Source organism: Grus americana, chromosome 3 (genome assembly GCF_028858705.1).
Source record: "Grus americana isolate bGruAme1 chromosome 3, bGruAme1.mat, whole genome shotgun sequence".
In the NCBI taxonomy this organism is placed as follows: Eukaryota; Metazoa; Chordata; class Aves; order Gruiformes; family Gruidae; genus Grus; species Grus americana.
Window position 1 is genome coordinate 67,631,770 of NC_072854.1, and position 22,202 is coordinate 67,653,971.

The following is a 22,202-nucleotide window of genomic DNA, read 5'->3' on the forward strand; positions in this document are numbered from 1 at the left end:
AACTGGATCTCAGGCATCCCAGTGGTTAGCCCAACTTTGCTTTCTTAGGACATGCAGCTTGGTAAAACTAGTGTTTATCACCATTAGCAACAGCAACCTTCTTTTCTCCTTTTAAAACAAAAATCAAACAAAACCACACAATCCTATAAAACTGCAAACCCTTCTTATAATTTTCAACCTACTTGAGCCTTTCACCCTATAAGCATTTCACTCTTGCACTCTTGCTTACCCAATTGCAAAACACTCAACAGCCTTCAGTCCTCCCACTTCACAGCTGAACAGGAACAAAGCACAGCAGTTCCTGTGAAGAGCCTGATCCGGCCCCAGCTAAGGGAAGCATTAGCAACCAAGTACTGCTTTGCCACTCACCAGGAGCCAATCCTCAGGTTTTCTGCTGGGATGCAAAGACCATCTTATTTTTCATGCTAATCATTTGCAACATAATGTACTCCATGAATATAATTAAATAGAATGAGTTACTTCTGACCCCACTAGTCAGCAGGATAGCAGAAGTATTTCCCATAATTAGACAACTAAGTGCAGGGCCGCAAATGTGAGACTGGTCTGAAAGCTGACAACTCTAACATTTTCTTTCCTCTGCATTTCAGCAAGAGAACATTCTTCAAATCCTGAATAACGTACTTTGCACTAACGCTCGTGAGAAGGCACTCAACTAAAATAGCAGACTGTACCAAGTTATTACTTAAAATGGCATATATGTCCCTTCTTCTGTTCCCAAGTTCCAGGGGAAAATTCCACTTTTGGGTGAGCAGACCTATCTGCATCTCCCAATGCACTGACAGACTTTCTAGAAAGATGTAGATGCCACAGGACTTGACTTGCAGTTGCTTTGGAGCAGAGGCACAAAAGGGAATTATTAGCAGAGAATTCAGAAGCTGACATTTGAGACCCAAGCACTCACTGCAGGGAAAGAGTTTGGCATCCAACAAGCAGAATTTGTGGAAGCCTGAATACTAAGTGGAAAGCTTCCAGGCCAGTCTACTGGAAATGCAGGCAAACCAGGAAAAGAAGGGACACAAGCAAAAAACACAAGCACCCACATCCCTCGATGAGAACTCTGGGCAGAAAGTCACACGTGTAACATCGTGCATGCTTTGAGCATGTCTTGGAGATCTAACCTCATCAGCAGACTGGGGAATACCAGTCTGCAACTCCATCAGGCTTTCTGCTGAGCAATGCAGCACTATCAAATCTAAGGTAGCTCTACATGTGCCCCTATGCAGAACCAGGTGAAGAAGTTAAAGCTGTACCACCAACGCAACATCTTAGAGGACATTTTGAAAGTGCCCAAACATGGCTGGATTTTGGACAAACAGGTGCCTGAAGGCATACCTACCTCATCCAGTGGGATGACAGAAAGGACAGCACTGAGTGTGACTCGCTACACTCACATAATGCCATGAGGAAATACTGGTGCTAAAATATGGGCACTTTTGAGTTGCCACCCTCAGGAGTCAGGCACAGTCCTACAATGACACAGCTGTAACTCTTCCGGAACAAGAAATGACACAGCTAGCCTAAGTGCTACACTCACTGTGTTACGTACAGATGTCTCACCAGCCTCCTCCTATGAGCATCACCTAAGCAATCCACTTTCATTGTATGTGCACCTACATATACAGAGACATACATATACATAGAAAAACAATCTATGCTACATACACAGTTTTGTAGATCTCCCCAGAAGACACTGAAAACAACTAAATTTTAGAGCAGATCCTTGTCCTTTACCGAAAACTACTACTAGCCATTTATCTATTCTACTTATAGAGACATCCATTTCTATATGATGGTTCTGACTGCTGGTAATTACTACTTCTATTCAAAAAGGAAAAGGTGATTATACTTGAATAATAAAGCACTCATTTCAGCTGGCACAGAAGATTTCAGATTCTTCAGGGTCCATTGCTTTTTCTTCATTCTCAAGGTAGTAAGCTAAACCATGTGTAATCAAATCAACCGACACTGTTATTTTGTTTGGCTGTGTCAATCAAAGGAGCCTGCTGAATGCATTTCACCCATATATTTTGTCTGAGCATCAGCTGGAAATAAAGTTTTTGCCATGTATGCATAAAAACTGCGTCATACCACCTCTCACTGGAGAGAATCCCCCACAAAGCAAAGGGGAATATAAAGCAAGGTTTCTTTCAAAATGCGTTGCACTGGAATTTGCCTTACTCTGAGAAGATGGTGGTTTTTCTCCATTTCCTTTACTAGCCAAAGATTACATGATCCCAGTGAACACAGCTCCTTTGCTGGGCAGCTTCCTCTTAACTAGAATGAGCACTGAGAGTTCTTCACCATAGCACAGCATACACTACCTACCTCCTATAAATGTTGTCCTCACTGCTCTGCAAAAGTCCTGTGAGGCAGGAAGTTAAAAATCGCCCTCATTTTATAGCTGAAAAACTTAATGTACAAAGAAGTGATGGCTTCAATCCAATATGGCAGACAGGAGTAACTTGAAACATGAATATTTATGAGCATAAGATTTTTTTTCTGACTTCCTTAGAGCCAAAAGCAAATCTCAGCTCTAGTCTTTGCTGAAAATCACCCCCAGCATCCCTAACCAAATTCTTTTACATCAGTAGTATGCCATTGTAGTGCAAGAGACTTTCAATGGCTAGACCAGCAAATCTGGCGGTATTGACTAACAGAGATACTTAAAATGAACTAAAGAAAAATAAACTGTAGAAACCATTACTTTATAGAAAATCTTTCAAACCAGTTCTTCTCCAACATTCTATAGCATGGCAAACATGATGAATTTTAGAAAAAATATACTTCAAAGTGTATGCAGAATAAATAAAAGTGTGACATTTATTCTGGAACAGATTTGAAAACATTCTTTTGTTTAATAATGGGCCTCATGACTGACAATTCTAAGCAAGTTTCATGCAATTGAGAAACTTATTATTATACATGTTGATTATGCATGAATTAACACACAGAGTTCTCTGAATGGTTTAAAAACCCGCATCTATATCTCACTACAATATCAAATGGCCAGATTTTCAGGAAAAATTATTAGTGAAAATTGTGTGCATGGAAAATTCAGAAACAGATTGCAAAGAAATGCTTAATGGGCAAGGAAATAGATCTGTTGTGCAATAGTATTTTAAATATTCCTGGAAAAAAACACTTGCTGAACTCCTTTTATTCTTGTTGGAAACTCTGCCTCAATTGAACTTGAGTGGACTGAATTATTCAAAGCTATTGGATACATCTGCTTACCTGCTCTGTCTCAACGAAGTTAGACACATGTCCATCATCATTGACCCCTCGAATGTGAAACCGGGCACCAGCTCGCTCACAGCTGATGCGAGAGATGAGGCAGGCTTTCGCCTTCTTGTGGGAAGCATAAACAGTGCGAACATCCACTACACCACAGATCACTTTCAGCAACCAGTCAGAGCAGTTCACCTGGTAGTGTCTGAAGGGCACATGCAATAGCTGGTTCCTGAAAGGTTCAACAACATGAATGAAATAAGACAGACAGGCATGGGTGCCACCCCACAACAATCATTAATTTAAGCAATTAATGTTCTGTGATCCCTTTTCTGTTGTACCTTTACTTTATCCAAAACCAGGAAATATCAGGAAGAAATCCTTGTGAACTACTACAGTGAACAGAACATGGCAAATTTTAATAGCACAGCTCCCACCAAAGTGCTGTCCTTATATCGTGTACCTCTGTCTTATCAATTCAGACACAAATGTCACCTCTTTCAGCTCCAGAAATACATTTCTACTTAGTGAGTTGGGTTTGCATGGCAAGGTTTTAGTAGCAGGGGGGCTACAGGGGTGGCTTCTGTGAGAAGCTGCTAGAAGCTCCCCCTCTGTCTGATAGAGCCAATGCCAGCCGGCTCCAAGACGGACCCGCTGCTGGCCAAGGCCAAGCCAATCAGCGCCTCTGTGATAACATATTTAAGAAGAAGAAAAAATAGTTAGGGATAGCTTTTGCAGCTGGAGAGAGGAGTGAGAAGATGTAAGAAACTCTGCAGACACCAAGGTCAGTGCAGAAGGAGGGGGAGGAGGTGCTCCAGGCACCGGAGCAGAGATCCCCCTGCAGCCCATGGTGAAGGCCATGGTGAAGCAGGCTGTCCCCCTGCAGCCCAGGGAGGAAGGATGAGGGGGTGTAGAGATTCCACCTGCAGCCCGTGGAGGACCCCACGCTGGAGCAGTTGGAGGCACCAGAAGGAGGCTGTGGCCCGTGGGAAGCCCACGCTGGAGCAAGTTCCTGGCAGGACCTGTGGACCCATGGAGAGAGGAGCCCACGCCAGAGCAGGTTTGCTGGCAGGACCTGTGACCTCATGGGGGACCCCACGCTGGAGCAGCCTGCTCCTGAAGGTCTGCACCACGTGGGAGAGACTCATGTTGGAGAAGTTCGTGAAGGACTGTCTCCCATGAGAGGGACTCCATGCTGGAGCAGGGGAACAATGAGAGGAGTCCTCCCCCTGAGGAGGAAGCAGCAGGAGAAACAACATGTGATGAACTGACCCATAACCCCCATCCACCGTCCCCCTGTGCCGCTGAACATGGGGAGGGGGCAGAGGTTGAAGCTGGGAGTGACGTTGAGCCCGGGAAGATGGGAGGGGTGGGGGGAGGTGTTTTAAGATTTGATTTTATTTTCTCATTCCTCTACTCTGTTTTGCTTAGTAATAAATTCGATGAATTTCCTCTCTAAGTTTGGTCTGTTTTGCTCGTGACGATAATTAGTGAGTGATCTCTCCCTGTCCTTATCTTGACCCATAAGCTTTTTGTTACACTTTTTCTCCCCTGTCTAGTGAATGAGGGGAGCGATAGAGTGGCTCTGGTGGGCACCTGGCCCCCAGCCAGGGTCAACCCACCACACTTAGCAATCTTTTTGATAAATTACAGTGCTGTCAAGTTAATTAATTTTCAACCAGTATTGTCTGGACCTTAGCATACACTACAGGATGAAGAGCCATTTTAAAACCCACCAAGATTTTCAGGAAAATTTTTCCAAGCAGAAAAGTAAGTCAATACAGATATTGCAAAAAGTGCTACTAAAATTAAGAGGAATGTCTGGTTTTACCCTCTGTTTATTTTATGATCAACAACCCAAGAAACCTATCATGCCTGGTTAACAGTGATACTAGTCTCTTCTGTTATGATGGTTTTCCTCATTTCATTTTTCAAAATGTGCCCTTAGTCACAGATGAGGGCCCTTTTATGATCATTTATTGTTCAACAGCAGATCTGTACAAGAGTTATTACATCCAGCAAAACGCCTGAAGAATTGTTCTTCGAGAGTACAGCATTTCTCTGAAAAAGGTGCAAGTCATTCTTATATTTTTAAACTAAATACGTAACTGAAAAAGTACCTCTCAAACAATTTTTGATATCTCCTCCACCTCCTTCTCCCAGTTCTACTCACAGAGGAAGTCCTCACTCAGACAAATTCCAGTAGAATTTTTTTGCTGTTGCAGTTCATTTAACAGGCAGTTTGTGTTGCTTATCACTAAGGTCATCTGTAACTGGTTCACCATGTAACTAGTTATCCCATTGTTTACTTTTCTCAAGAATCTATTGTTTGGTCTGAAATCTCCCATATTGCATAATTGCCTCAAGATAAATTTTCTTTGGAACATCTTTTTGCCCTAAATGTGATGTTGTTACCATTCATTCCTGCTCTGCAACATACAGGAGAACAGAACCTCTTCAAGGGCTACTTCTAGGTTAGCCAGAAGCAGCAAAGAAGGAAAGTTCAAATACTTACCTTTCAAGAAGAAAATTTCAAAAGACAGTATAAGTAAAAGGAGTTGCTTTAAAGGTTGTTTCTTTATTAAGGACCACCTTAGGAGTTTTATCACTGGAACACAGCTTGTTTGTGCCTTGTGTCTAACCTGACATGCTTGGAGAGCTTTTTGAGAGGGATATATAATTAGCACAGCTGAAAGCAAGTTTTATATATCTCTTGTCTGAGTTAAATTCAAAACACTAGATCTTACCAGATAAAAATCACATCATAGCTAGAAAGATTATTTTGCCTGAATGTACTGCTCTCTCATGTTTATTTATCATCCATTATGAACTTTTTTGCTTATTTAATATTCACCTACTTTGGGCCACAAGAATCATCACACATTCTAGCTGCACACCCACATTTAACTCTGCCAGTTATTTTCCACCTACATCATATAACCCTCATTTATTTCCAGTACAGCTTTGCTTCCTGTGTGACTATCTTTTTGTTTAAAAAGAAAAAAATGAGGGTATAGGAATTCAAGCATTCTGCCAGAACTTGTAAAGCAAACAAAGTGAATCACATCAATGGTGAACCCACCTAGGGAAGACAAAACCCAGCATTTGTGTGTTTTCCCTTCCACTCAACCAATACTTACCATAACAAGAAATACTTTTTCTTTTGCTTTATAAGCACAAGAAAGTAAGTACAGAACAGTGTATCACAGGAGTTTCCTTCTGTGCAACACACATTTACACTGAGCTGCAAACATTAATATTGATGTTTTCAACATAAAAACTAGGGCGCATTATTGAAACATTAAACTACAGACTTTAAACACACACACTTAAGAAACAGAAGATACTTCAGCATAGATGATGGGATTTATGAACAGTTCAAGTGCGGATTTCTATTAGATAACTTTTAAAACAAATTATTAAAAAGAACTGCAGGGGAAACTATTCATGACGTATAGAGACATGTTTCTGTAGTGTGAGCAATACATAGATTCACAGAACGATTTGGGTTGGAAGGGGCCTTAAAGATCATCTAGTTCCTGTATTTCCTTCTTAAAACCACAAAATGTCCAGTTATTAGAATTGCGTTTCACTATCAGATCAATTTTAATTAAACAAAAGCTATTTGTTTAACCCAGGTTTAGCATAAATTCACTAAGGCCACATGCCCTGTAAAATGACATGGCAAAGAAACGAAAGGTGGAGTACCTGAAATGCATATGTTCATTTCCCTCTGAGAATATTTGACCAATAAGATACAGGTAGGAACAACAGAACACTTTGGTATAACATGCAGTACTAACCAGAAGAACGAGTTACCAGATTCATAGTGGTTATCACCCTGCTTCTGAGCCCGCACAGTCAGGTCAAAGTTTGAGCCTGCATTAGGCCAGGAGAAATAGAACATCCCAGAGTTCAATATTTTCTTCAAGGCAGTAACACGCTCCTCTTCCTTACTTTCTTCCTGGAGAGGACAGAAATCTGTTGCAGTAATTTTGTAAACTTCAGCATCCAGGATTTTTCCCACCGATGTACAGCCTGTCACCAGGACCAGAAAGTGCAGCCGAGTGTTACCTAGAAGGTGATAGATAGTTACAGAAGGGTTACAGGTGGACACAGGCTATGCCATTTCATGTCAGTCCTGTCATATGCAATGCCGACAGGGCTCCAGCAGAGGCCAGTATCTTTGTTTCAGAAGAAAACAAATACAACCAAGCACCTGGCCTATGTTCATTTACGAATTCCTTTTGACTGCAGGTAAGAGAGTGCAATTGCAGAATATTCCACAATACTTATACATTCCCATCCTTTGCTGCATTAGAGTGTGTTTTTCCCACTTACTTTATGAAGTGCAATGAGCTTGGTGTTAGGATACTACTCAAAAATCAAATTTTACCACCCTAGAACACACACAGTTTTCATTGAATTTGGTTGAAAGGAATGGTAAAAGACGGTCATTTATGAGATAAAGTGTACTCCTCACCATGGATTTTTCAACTGACTTCTGAATTTTAAAGATATGAAGCATTCAGATTTCTTACTGGGTGTGTTCAGCCATTCATAAAGTTTCAATATTACCAGTTCTTGAGATTTTGCTTTTTATGTCACAAAAGCGTGTACATAATTAGATGACAACCTCACATCACTAAAAAGAATTCCAGCTCTCATGGCTGTGAAGCAAAATGTGAAATCATGAAGCAGCTGAACTTCAGGGCCCCAAAACTAAGAGATAAATTTTGAAGCTTGAGAACACTGCTCTAATCAGATCTTATGCACACAGCAGGATTTCAACCTTTGCTCATTCTCTCTGAAAAGATAAAGTAATTAAGAAACAGTAGAACAACTGTTCTGAAAACACCAGTTTTGCTAGGAAGAAACTGTTAGACTCACTGAAATTGGCCTCTAATGGAGACAGTGTCATTCTATTCTCTCCAGTTAGTAAGAAAAGGTGGAAGTGAGTCAAAATTTATTGTTCTAGCATAGCAGAAACAACAGCTGACCTGTCAAGAGGAAGCTAATTAGCGAAGGGCACAGCGACAGTCTGGGACAGTAAGGTTTCAGACAGCAAAAGGAACACCTTGTAGGACCACTCTTCAACCCTCCATAGTGGCCCACTGTCTGAAAATGCAGACCAACTCTCAGGCAATGACTATTTTTTTTCTGAAACCCCAGCAGGGGAGTCCTTGCTTCCAGATCACAGGTTGGCCACAGAAACTTGAGTTAGGGGTGGTTTTCAGCAGGGCCAGAATATTTGCGTAGGCACGTGGGACTGGAATGGCAGGACAAGGTGGGAGATTAGATCTTATTCATTCTGTTCTGCTGACTCCAGTTTTGCATAAAGGCCTGTGTAGGTGGTATTTACTAAAAAGCTCTGTTCATCGTATTTCTTTCTGTAACAAGGGTATGCTGTGTTCTCCTTCTTGCTTGTTTTAAGAAGTACATTTTCTGTACTTTTTCAGATGACACCGTACTGGAGGGTTAGAAATACATAAAAACTGATAGTTCATTCCTTCTTTGCACATGAATGTGCATAGTTATAAAGGATTAGGAGTAGGAGATACATCAGTTATCACCATGGTAGTTCATACCTGACCAAATACTGTCTTGCAGCCTCCAGAAGGGGTTAGGAGGTGTTAGCTGTCTCTCAGAATAGCTAATAGCTTCTGTGACTTTGCTGAAACCATGCAAAACTGAGCAGCTCAAAGTAAACTTCACTCATGAGAATCTGGAAGTACTGTATAGAAACACTATTAATATGCCTTACTATCTGTCAGCTTCAGGCACAGAAAACCAGTAGCAACAGGCTTGGAGAGCTGGCTGGCTGGGACACTGAGACAAAGAATACTAGCACTTTCATGGGCTTCAGCAATCTTAAACTTTCCTACAGGGTTCAGGAGAGATTGAATGGGAAAGTCAACATTAAAATAACCAAAAAGAACAAAACTTTAGTAATAGTGGGCTTCTCATCTGTGGTTCTGTCCTTCGAGGAGCTTGTAAAGTGGTGAAAAATAACTGGATCTAAACAAAGCAATTCTTTAGTTTAAGAAGGCAATAAGTAGGAATAAAGCGTGACAGAAAAGCTTATCAAAACTACACAGTTTTGCCTTACCTAGAAACTTGCGGAGACTCTAGATTCTTTTTAGTATCTCCTCCACTCAACCACTCATCTCCAAAATGGAAGACACATTTACACATGCAGAGGTCCAGCATCTCTACTACCCCAAATAACTAGCTAATGAGCTCCAAAGCAGTAATCGCAGCTAAGAAGCTACTGCATTGTCCTTGAAGCATCAAGACATTGATGGCTTTCTGAAGCTGTAATACTCCTTCTTGCCACTGTGCGGTAACCCCACATGAGGGAGTTGGGGTTGTTCAGCCTGCAGAAGAGAGGGCTCTGGGAAGACCTTATTGCAATCTTTCAATATATAAAGCAGGCTTATAAGATAGGCTTTTTACCAGGGCCTGTAGTGACAGGACAAGGTGTAGTGGTTTTAAACTCAAAGAGGGTAGATTTAGATTGGCTATAACAAAGAAAGTTTTTACAATGAGGGTGGTGAGGCACTGGAACAGGTTGCCCAGAGAAGCTGTGGCTGCCCCATCCCTGGCAGTGTTCAAGGCCAGGTTGGATGGGGCTTTGAGCAACCTGGTCTAGTGGAGGGGTGGAGGGTGTCCCTGGCCATGGCAGGGGGGTTGGAACTAGATGATCTTTAAAGGTCCCTTCTGACCCAAACCATTCTATGATTCTGCATATACAGAATAAGTCTCCTTACAGTACTCCAAATTATGGAGCAGTCTTCATCCTTCATGCACTTTTCATGACACCTTTGAACAGAGGCAGGCTGGCAAAGGAGTTTAGAGTGTTATGCCTCACACTTACAGCCCAGAAAACTGGAGAAAGAGAAAAAGGAGGAATAGACAAATGTATTTAAACTATGATAAAGCTACTCTGCTTTGCTGCTTTGTCCTCCTGGACTGCTCTGTGAGCTGCGGTGGTCTTCAGATCAACTCCAGCCTCTGATTTGCTTAAATGACTCAGGATATGCTGCAAAACAGCCAGAATGCAGAAACCCTACAACAGCACAGCCCCAGCTTAACACAAATCTCTCTGACCCTGCACCTTGGAAAAAAGTCCCAAGCCCGTCCCCTGATTCACCTTCATCCCAGGTGGTATTTGGACAGTGTCCCTGGGAATCAGCTCTGGGCTATCACTGCACTGTTTGCAGGAGGAAGATCCTCACCTGATGCACATGGCACTCTTGGCAGAGAGAGCAAGCTAATCCTATCGACAGTGGTCAAGCCTGTGCCCAGCCCCATTTTTTTCACAGCACAAATGTAGCCACAGGATCCTGAGCAGACGTAGGGCTCCTGTCAGCCCTTCACCTTTAGGGCTCCTGTAAGCCCTTCACCTTTTAGAACCTCTCACAGCGAAGTTAATGCTGTTAAAAAACTACTTTGCTATTCATCTTTTAATCATGTCTCCATTAAGGTCTAAGAAATTACCCACCACTAAGATATACAGCTATACACAGTGAAACACAGCTTTCCCTGTCTTCCCTTCTTTGCCAGCAACATCAGTCTACGTATAGGAACCTCTTCTTTCAATCCCAAGTCTTTTTTCTCACACTGTCTTGACTCAGTGTCTTTCCCCTGAACCCAGGCTGCCAATGTTTTGAAACATATTGATAACTACATTGGACAAGTGTTGTTGGAAATTATAATTGCGCTACCTCCACTCATGCTTTCACTTAGGCATTTTGCCAGACTGAAAATGCTATTCCAAGGAATAAAACAAAAGCATTACATATCCATATAGTACCTAATATGGCAGAAACCTAACATTACCAGCCATAGGAAAAATGCTTCTGCTTATTTGCCAGTCACTGAAAGTCTGATTATTATTATGGATATATTAAAGCCAAAAATCAGTCAATTTACTTCTAAATTTAAGCTTTTAAAAGTCAACGTGGTTTCTTTTCTGGTACGTAAATGTCAATAAGCCATAATCTTTCCTGTTGAAAATAGCTATTTAACATGAAAACAGCTGCATCAACCACAACCCTACCTAAATGCACTGAAATTTAAGGGTAGAAATTGTTTCAATTGCTTCAATAAGGACGGATGCTGCTAGTGAAGCAAGTAATTTTTATAAAAAGCAAAATTAAAATCAACTTTCTCAATTTCTAAAAATTACAGATGCTAAGTTACTTGGTAATTGTTCATTCATTGCAAAGAAAACAACATTTTTAGCTGACAAGAATTTACTGAAAAATTCTTTTAGTTCCTAAACAATTCATTTTTATTATCTCACAAAACAATACAAGAAATTGCATTCCTGGTTTACTAAACCCACCCCCTCAAAAAAAAAAAAACCCACCACAAATATCCCGGCTCTCAACACAACATGGAATTTCCTATGGTAGGTGGATTTGTGAAGCCACGGCACAAGAAAGAGAGGATCTTTTTAAATTAAATTGGTTTTACTGAGCAAACTGAAAATATCACAACTTTAATGAAATAGATCAAGTTGAAACACCCAAACATTCCTTAAAACTAGAAGGTATTTCCCCTTAAAACAGTCAAGACTATTCCATTAATCCCTGCAACCTTAACTTTTCAAAACTGCAGCTCACTGCCATTTCCAATTTGAAATTATATTAAAAATACTGTTCCTCTTAAGTTTCCAGTGAACTAGAAACTGTTTTTATGCAAGTAGCACTTGAAGTACCAGGCTAACACCAATCACAACAAAAATACATCATATGGTCCAGTCAAATTCACCTGGCAGCAACATTAGGAAACACATTACAGGGTTACAACTTTTCAAAGGATCTAAACAGTATTCAAGGTATTTATGTTTGTTCTGTCCAGAACATCAACAGCAACACAGAAAAAAAAAAACCCTAAAGCTATGAAATGAGCAGTCACCCCTTAAGTGCAAGGGCAAATAAGTCAAGAAGCTGAGTTTTAAAATGCTGGCAGTGCATCCTCAAGATCTAAGGGAGAATTAGCACTACATCAGCTCCCTGAAGTCAGTGGCCCTGCCAGTAGTACCACTGCAGCCAGTCTACAGAGGCTCCCCGCTCTCAGGAGCTCCGTACATATCTGGAGTAAGAGACAGGCCACACTCCAGTCTTATATCTTGAAACAGGAGCCCAACAGTTCTTATCAAAAGAAGTAATTAATAGAAGTACCCTAGGCTGAAAATTTATGGTACTTTTCCCTTGATTTCATGTGCAGTAAAGTAGCAGAAAGCATGTTATATTTGGCTGACAGCTGCAAAGTGCATGATGAATGGGGTCAGCACTAAGGCCAATAAAAAGCAACCTAAAAAATGGGAAACTTTTTTCCTGTGAAGTAATCAAGGCTCCAGATCTGGCTCTTACACTTTACTTTGTACCAACAACCACAACAGCTGCAGACTTTTTATGGGACACCCTAGCTTGGAAAAGAATTTTGTTAAAAAAACCCACTTTTACAAGTAGTTTTATGTACAATCCTGCTTCACATTAGCCTTTCTAAAGTTTACACATAGATGAAAGTAATTTAGGAACATAAGAACTGCAATTGACAATCATACCTGTGGAAATGTCCCTCATTTCCTTCGGATGCAATCTGGAACGTTTTAAAGAAATCTCTGAAAAAATTTTAGAGCAAGAAGTAAAGTGTTCCTTACTGGTCGTGCTTTCTACAGCAACACATCTATGAAAAAGCAAGACCCACCTACAGCATAGAATCATAGAATAGTTTGGGTTGGAAGGGACCTTTAAAGGTCATCTAGTCCAATCTCCCTGCATTGAGCAGGGACATCTTTAAATAGATCAGGTTGCTCAGAGCCCCATCTGGCCTGACCTTGAATGTTTCCAGGGATGGAGCATCTACCACCCCTCTGGGCAACCTGTTCCAGTGTTTCACCACCCTCAGTGTAAAACATTTCTTCCTTATATCTAGTCTAAATCTACCCTCTTTCAGTTTAAAACCATTACCCTTTGTCCTATCACAACAGGTCCTGCTAAAAAGTTTGTCCCCATCTTTCTTAAAGACCCCCTTTAAGTACTGGCAGGCTGCTATATGGTCTCCCTGGAATCTTCTTTTCTCCAAGCTAAACAACCCCAACTCTCTCAGCCTGTCCTCATAGGAGAGGTGCTCCAGCCCTCTGATCATCTTCATGGCCCTCCTCTGGACTCGCTCCAGCAGCTCCATGTCCTTCTTATATTGGGTGCCCCAGAGCTGGACGCAGTACTCCAGGTGGGGTCTCACGAGAGCAGAGTAAAGGGGAAGAATCACCTCCCTTGACCTGCTAGTCACACTTCTTTTGATGCAGCTCAGGACATGGTTGGCTTTCTGCGCTGCAAGCACACATTGCTGGGTCACATCGAGCTTCTCATCCACCAACACTCCCAAGTCCTTCTTCCCAGGGCTGGTCTCAATCCATTCTGCACCCAGTCTGTACTTGTGCTTGGGATTGCCCTGATCCACACACAGGACCTTGCACTTGGCCTTGTTGAACCTCATGAGGTTCACACAGGCCCACCTCTCCAGCCTGTCAAGGTCCCTCTGGAGGGCATCTCTTCCCTCCAGTGTGTCAACCGCACCACACAGCTTGCTGTCATCTGCAAACTTGCTGAGGGTACACTCAATCCCACTGTTTATGTCATTGATGAAGATATTAAACAGTACTGGTCTCAGTATGGAGCCACTTGTCACTGATCTCCATCTGGACATTGAGCCGTTGACCACTACTCTCTGGATGCAACCATCCAACCAATTCCTCATCCAACGAACAGTCTACCCATCAAATCCATATCTCTCCAATTTAGAGAGGAGGATGTTCTGGAGGACTGTGTCAAAGTCCTTACAGAAGTCCAGATAGATGACATCTGCAGCTCTTCCCTTGTCTGCTGATGTAGTCACTCCATCATGGAAGGCCACTAGGTTGGTCAGGCAGGACCTGCCTGTGGTGAAGGCTGTCTCAAATCACCTCCATGTCCTCCATGTGTCTTAGCTTAGCTTTTAGGAGGATCTGTTCCATGAGCTTCCCTGGCACACAGGTGATGCTGACACATTGGTAGTTCCCAGGGTCCTCCTTTCTACCCTTTTTAAAAATGGGTGCAATGTTTCCCTTTTTCCAGTCACCGGGGACTTCACCTGACTACCATGACTTTTCAAGCATCATGGAGAATGGCTTGGCAACTACATCAGCCCATTCCCTCAGGACTCTGGAATGTACTTTGTCAGGTCCCATAGACTTATGTATATTCAAGTTCCTCAGGTGGTCACAAATCTCATCCTCTCTTACAGTGAAAGTACTAAAGAAAAAAAAAATCTTTCAAAGCTTATGCATCAAATTTTGATCTCAGATCAATGGGTATAAATGTTCATGCATTGTGACCAAGATCATTATTTTGCCCCATCACAGCTACAAATCACCACACTTCACTGTAAAGAACGCTTTCGAAGAAACGTAAGAAATGTTTTGCTCACGCCGATATGTGCTGAATGCCCTTTTATCAGGTTGCACAAGGGACGTAGAGGATGGCGAATACTTGGCATAGAAACAAGACAAAAATAACTTGCATCCATTTATTCAAAAGCTCTCGTGAAACCAAAAGCCTTAATCCAAGTTGAACAGGAAACACAGTTCTGGTACGTCACACCCTACAATAATAAGCTGCAGTTTCTGTATTTAACCTGTCTACATGACTCAAGGCAATTGTTTCCCCTGCAGTTTATGGAATGACTCAGAGTTGCCTGTTATGAGCTGCAGTTAAAAGGAGGGGATATACAGTTCTTATTTTGTTCTTCTTAACTGTAAATATTTCACTCAAGACTGCCTTTTCCTTTTAAAAATGAATTCGCTCCAGTCTTTGCTCTTTCTCCATTCCAACAGTCATGCCATTGCCTTATGTTCCCTCAGCCTGTTCCATCTCCGCTCCACATATACCTCCACTTCACTTTATAGTCCACTGAAAAACAATTTGCAAGGTATTTTTGCCTCTCATCTGCCTTCAAAATTAGCAAGAGAACACAGCAGAGGAGCCAATTCTAAGCAACTAGCTGAAAATCTCCAAGGAAATCTATAGCAGAGTTATGAAAAGAACCAAGATTTTCCAAACTACAGTTTTAGTCTCAAAAACACTCTTTCTCCCTCTTCTAAATACAATTATGTATTAGGAAATGTTCAAAAGAACAGGTACTTAGTTGCCCTTTTTGCCTTTGAAACTTCCTCCTTTCAACTACACAACATGCATGTACAGAGCAAGGGTATATACACAGTCAAATGAATTCAGAGTGCCTCTCCCAGTACAGCAGCTGTATTAAACTAAACAACCTATGTGGTGATGGTGTCAAAATACTACATTATATATGTACTCCTTCCTGACATCACAGCGTCTAAACCAAACGCTGCAAAGCCAGCTCTTTTAACACTTTTCTTAAGATGTATTTGCCACTGCTACATCTTCTTTGGCAGCAACATCTTGGCTGAGATACAGCTCAGAAACACTGTACAATTCATTCTGCTGCCATCCATCTCATAAAAGAAAGCAGAAGAGCTTAGTGAGTCATGTTAACAGACATAAGCACATAGAAGTGAATGTTATTACTGGTAGGAAACATTAACTTTGTGAGTCAGTTTCACATATTTCATCTACTTTCTTGTGAAAAACACGATCTACTTTGGCAGGCATACAGCGTGATTTATTTGGATTCCTGAGTAGCGATATTTACAGATTAATTAAAGTGCTCAGAGACATCTTTCATGTCTTGAAAAAAAGTCTCCCCTTCTGCTCTACAAATATACTCTTTTAATATCCCAGTGGAATGTACTCTCACAAATATTTTCAGTCAATTTAGTACTTACAGTCTGCAGGCTTCCAGTACTAAGAAAAAAAATATACTGATACTCCTGAACAAAGTCTATGTGATCACTGATGCTCAGTGAAGAGCTGGCCAATTATGCCCTTGTTTGCAGCTGCTAGAATACATTATATATTTTTTTTTTAAAGTTACATTGTACTCCTTTCTAGTGTTAATCTTTTATGTAAGCAACAGCTAAAGGGATGGAACTTACTTATATGCAAGATGGAAGATCTAACTGAGACTGTGAAAAAAACCTGGGCTACTTCTTGAATGGTGAGATAGCAGACATGCAATCATCTTTGCTTTTTTAAACATATTCAGCAGCAGAAAATGTTTGCTTACCTTTGCTTACCATTACAGCATGATCATCCTGACTTTTCACTCAATCACAGTTAGAAGTTTGCCTCCAGTAGTTAACTTTTTAATCCAATTACCAATAAATCTTTTACCAATCCCTTCCAAAGGAAGTCCTGCACCAGGACTTGTAATTTAATGCTAAAACAAGACAGAGGTGCAGTGACAAAGCTCAGAGAGAAAAAACCTCACACTTTAAGGGCACTGAAGTTAAGCAGGTGTTGTTCAAAAACAATTAAGGACACAGGAAACACAGAAATAAAAGGATGGAAGAGAATAAATAAGGCTGAGAATATTTCACACCTCATTTGAAATCATTCACCTTTTAATATCAAGACTGAAACTGGATATATTTAGTTCCTATTGCATACAAGAAACTATCCTCTCATGTAGCCTGAAGAGCTTGAATTCAATAGCTACATTCCTTTACTATTACAACAGGATTCATTAGACTCCTGTGAAGAAAAACAGGTCCAAGTGCCAAGAAAAACTAATCACAAGCCCTCCATTCTTAATTACATTAACAAATTGATACTAATCTCCATAGAAATGCCTAATTAACTCCACAAGAAACAAACAAAAAGTCCACATTCATTTGAAAATACTAGATGGGCCTACAGTTTTAAATTATGACAGAGAAATCTTTCAGAATGCAGTCACCTCTTCAGATCAATCTCAAGTCATATTACTCAAGTCATAAAATGGTAAGAGGGCTATAAAAAGACATATCTACCGGTCTAAATACATCAGTGCTCACACCACCACTGCCTTTGGCAGATTCTTTGATCCAGCATTGAGTTATATGGAAAACAGTCTTGTGATTCCTCCAAGTCAAAATTAAGGCTTACTGTAAGAAGACCATGGGAACAAGGCATATAGTGCTTTTTGGTTTAATGCACCTTTTTCATCAGTGAATTTGAAGTCTGCAGTGTAAGGTACTATTACCTTCAAATCAATGACTGCAGTTCTCTTCCTAAAACATGCTATTTCCATTAACATTCCTGTAGGCAGTGTAATAGCAAGTCCTTTGCTAAAACAAGATTCCCGAACCGTACAGAAAATTACAGCAATGACAATAAATATTCTTTACTATACTAGTTGAAGTTAAAGACCTGCTTCTGCAAATCCTTATCCATGCACATTACCCAGTTAAAGGCATTTGGGCATTATAGCAAGGACTGGAAATCTGGAGTACTGCAGTCTCAGAAAACTATGATTAATCAGTGTTTAAACATGATCCTTCAAAAAAAGGTAAGAAATCATAGCTTGCCTTGGACAAATGCGGTAGGGGAAAAAAATGGCAATTATCTTCAGGCAGCTAAGAATGACAGACAAAACAAAAGTGAGAAAAAAATCCAAAATTCTTAGACTATCATTTACTGATATGCTTTTGGCACAGCACAGAAAAAGATCTTTTCTAGACTGTACATAACCAGGTGCAATTAGCTCTCACAAGTTAAGGAACTGGACAACTTTAGCCACTTGTTGTTGTCTTTTAGCAGTCTGGGCATTTTATAATCTCAGTCATACAGATGGTCACTTACCACATTTAAGCTGAAGCTCTCCTAAGCAGCCATAAGCATCCATGAGCTTTTCATATTGTCCTTTAATCGCATCCTTTTCTTCAGGAGCTGAGAAACAAAACAAAAGGCAGCAAACCTTAGTTTTCCAGTCTTCATAAAATTTTCAGATTGCTATGGCTTACACCAACGCTTCCCGGTTGATTTCGCTCCATAAAGAAAAACGGTACAAAGGTAGGGTTAAAATGCTGTAAGAATGCAGTGATTAAAAAGTGATGGGACAAAATGCACAGCCTCTCCACACACCACCCTAGAAGAAAGAAGGGCACTCACTACCTTTCCAAACGACATGATCGTTAGTAATGTTCTTGTTCTATGGTACAGATGCCACATCAGTTTCAGAGTAAGTAAAGGAATATACAGGAACATATAAACTTTACACCGTTCTAAAATAAGAACAAAAATACTATCTGTCTGGCCATAAGCTAAAATATAACATATCTCTTCTTGATGTGCAAAAAGAGATGGTTTCTGCTTCCAGATTCTCACAGTCTAATTTCAGACAGAATTAGAATTATTTTACACAAGATAACATAATTTGATGTAGACAGAACATCAGAAGTTGATTTCAAGAGGAATTTAACCTGTATTTTAGTGAAGTAAGAATCCACTGATTAAAAACAAATAAATAAAGGGTCAGATGCTGATGTTACATTTGTGTATTTCTGCAACATCTGAGTTGAACGGGCACAGACTAAACATTTAGGTATTAAGCCAGAACACGGCCCAAGCTTGTCACTGGCTACTTTAAAGTAAAACCTGAATAAGGCTGCATTTTGTATATATTTCCCAATGAGGAATAAGGTTAGCCTTATGAATGAGGAAAACAGGCTGTGACCCTCAAATGTCCATTTACTTCTTGAACCACAGATAAAACAGCAACATGGTACTTTTAGAGGTTAGCAAATACTTTACAATCTTATGCTCCTAATAAACTTCAGCAGTTAAAAAAAATCTGAAACCTCCGAGCATATAAAGGACAAACTGAACTGCCTGCAATGGGTGACAGAACAGAAAAGAAAGCAACAGACTTCTCTTTATAAACCTCAAGAGGCAAGTAGCTCAGTGAGAAGCATGGAAAACAAATAAATATCCCATATATCGCTGACATTTTGAAGTGAAAGGAAGGACAATTCCACTCACAAAATTCCTTAGCAGAGGAAACCCCCAAAGGAAATCAAAAGATGTTTGTCTCAATTTTTGCACCCGTAACAAATAAGGAAGACTTGTTAGTTTTTTCTTAATTTTATGTTTACTCTCAGACTTTCACAACTTCTCTATTCTACTTTCTTAGAAACACTGAGTGAATCAGGAGAAACCAGTAAAATGTTGATACCACACACACCAGTGAAACAAAACAGAAGCAACAGAAAGAGGATAAAGGAATTTTATTGGGTAATGTAAACCTCTGGACAGTAACAATTTAAATATTCAGTAACAGCACCTGTAAGAGCTGAGACTCTGGAAGCTCAGTTTTCTGGTATTTCACAAAAAACTTTAGCAAAAAATAGTTGATAGACTATAACAATGTTTCATTTTTTTAAAAAAAGACTCCCTGTCAAGCCTTCCTTATATATTAAAAAAAAAAGCGGTTAAAAAAGTGATGTATCACTTTCCATGGCATCTTCACTAAGTAGAAAAGAGCAGCAACAACATACTGACTTTTTTATTAAATCTGTTCTCTGCCTTAAAAGCTTATCCTTGTTCCCTTTAAAATAAAAAGGAAAATCCATAAACAAAATTCTTGCTCCAAATATTCCACCTTTAGGAAGAAATAGAGAATGACAGAAACAGCAACATAATTCAGATCTCAGACTGATGCAGGAGCTTGCAAACTTGCAGGCTAGGCACAACCTGAAGGCATTTAAAAGGCACCTTGAAAGCACGATGATACTCTTCAAAACAGAATTACGGGCTAGAAAGCTGGCTGTTAAAGTGTCCGGTAAGAGCATGATCCAAAGTAACAGAATGTATTTCAGCATGGAAATAAGCAACATAATTCATGCCACTAACTGCAAGAAGCACCTGACACTGGCACGTACAGAAGCCACCAAAGTTTCCAAGGTCAAGCCTGCAGCATCACACGCACATCGGCTCCTGACACAGGACTTTTCCAAACACACAAATAGCTGCGTTTTGCCAGTACTGGTACAGAAACACTCCGTCATTCTGGGCAGGCCATTTGACAGAACCTTTGCCTGCACAGTAGCATCAGTCAGGGCACATCAGTACCGGCAGAGCTGCCTGGAAGGGAGTGTTGCAAGAACTCCTGAGATGCACTGCGACCACCACCATTTTTGTGGGCCAGGACAGGGGCCTCAGGCAGCAGCTCCTGTGTGCTGCACCCCCTTCCATAAGGGCCCTCGTGACTGGGGGGATTCTCCTTCATCCCTCACAGCCTCCAGCCACCACAGCGCTGTCTTGCTCCATGCCCCGCCAGAGCGCAAGCGAGGATACAAGCGTCATCCCTCCAGCACTGCGAGGTCCTGGCTGGATTCTGACACACCCAGCCAAGTTTTTTATTTTTTTGAGAGGGTGAGGGAAAAGGAATCCCCAACATCCTTTCTATGTATTGCTTTTTATAATGGTTGACTGAAGTGTGATTTTAAAAGGACATTATTGCAGAGGGCTCGAGTCAAGTTTGTACCTTATTATTAAAAGAAGTACTTATAAATCTTAAAAATTTCTTATTGAAATCCCAAATAACTGTCATCAAAACTGGTCTGAAACATCTCCTAGAGTATCTGCAAACAGTGCTAGGACACAAGAGCCAGAATCAGAAAGAGAGTGACTAGACAGAGAACAAAACTAACTGATGGGCTATTGCCTTTGCTGGATGAAGAGAGTTAAAAGGAAAAATTACTGTGAAACTCTGAAGGATTGTTGACAAACAGGGGAAATATAAACCATATCTGACAAGTTTCCACAATATTGAAAATACTGTTTTAGCAACAATATTTGACAGCTAGATGTGTCCAGAGACATAGCACTTTTCCAATTGATAACATGAAAATGATTTCCGTGTTTCTCTGTTAAATGTTCTAAAGTCAGGGGTTTTATTCTGCAACTGCTTTCATAAAAACTCTGAAATGTAGAGGCAGTGAGAGCAGTCTGCTTGAAAACCTAGGACAAGGACTGGATGTTTAACTACACCCTGTTCACGTGTAAAATCCTTCCTTTTTCAAGCCAGACAGCTTGAGATATGTACGTACATACACAGATAGTTATGTACAATACTGCTACAGAAGTTGATGAAGCTCATGATAAAGTTTTCTACTTAGAAAACAAGTATGCAAATATATAGTGCATCTCAGTGCATTTTTTTACTACTTAATAATAACTATAGGTAACTAAACACTACACATAGTAACTACCAAACTCCACTAAAGCTTCCCATTAATATTTTTTAGTAATTTTCCTTTCCACTAAGCATATAATTGAGTATCCGCCCTTCTGCAATAATTACCACAACTGTGTTGTGTTCATAACAGCTTTACAGACCTGCACACTGCATTCCTCAAGCACTTTTCTTAATATCAATTATGTAAAAGCTCCTGATGTAAATTATACATAAGGTTGGCATGTTAGCTCAAAATTTTAACCCCTGCAAAACAAGAGGCACACAATAATTCAGTGAAACTAAGCTACAATAAACTCAACTAAAAGTGACATTTCTCCAGGCGTAAAATATTTCAGAGCCAAAGAAAGCCACCATGAAAAGACATACAACTACATATACCACATGGCCTATCCAAGTGTGACTTCCTGCCTGTAAAAGCTGCAAATTCAATTAAACAGCTAGCAGGAACGAGCCAGACATACGCAGTTTCCTTTATTCAACCCTTCCTTAGGGCTGATCCCCCAAACTTCAGCAGGAACCAGTATGGCTCTCAAACATGTGGTGCATTCACTGCTTACAATTAGCTTTAGTTTTGTATTTAGGTGAATAAATATGCCATTGAGTGGGGTATGGAAATCAAACACCAATAGTTGTGTAAGAGTATTGTGAATGTATTTCCAAGCACTATACACTATCCAAAACAATGAGCCCTACAGCATGACTCCTTTTTACTCTAATGCCAGGATATTTAGTTTATATAGCTAATCTCCCTATTCTATCTGTATTCCTAAAACTTCTTGTTTAAATTTTTAAAAAATCAA

The 22,202-nt window shown here is 40.4% G+C and overlaps 1 protein-coding gene across 3 annotated transcripts in view; it reads right to left on the reverse strand.

The window, feature by feature from the left end:
- The window catches only part of SYNJ2 (synaptojanin 2), a 70,172-nt gene that overhangs the window by 42,977 nt on the left and 4,993 nt on the right, over positions 1 to 22,202 (reverse strand). For 2 of the 3 annotated variants that reach the window (XM_054819138.1, XM_054819137.1), the window contains exons 2-4: positions 18,006 to 18,092; positions 7,053 to 7,323; positions 3,256 to 3,481 (exon numbers count right to left, since the gene is read on the reverse strand). In XM_054819138.1, the coding sequence (XP_054675113.1) occupies positions 3,256 to 3,481; positions 7,053 to 7,323; positions 18,006 to 18,092 (584 nt within the window). The remainder of the gene's footprint in view (positions 1 to 3,255; positions 3,482 to 7,052; positions 7,324 to 18,005; positions 18,093 to 22,202) is intronic. The other variant, XM_054819139.1, reaches the window with a different exon arrangement.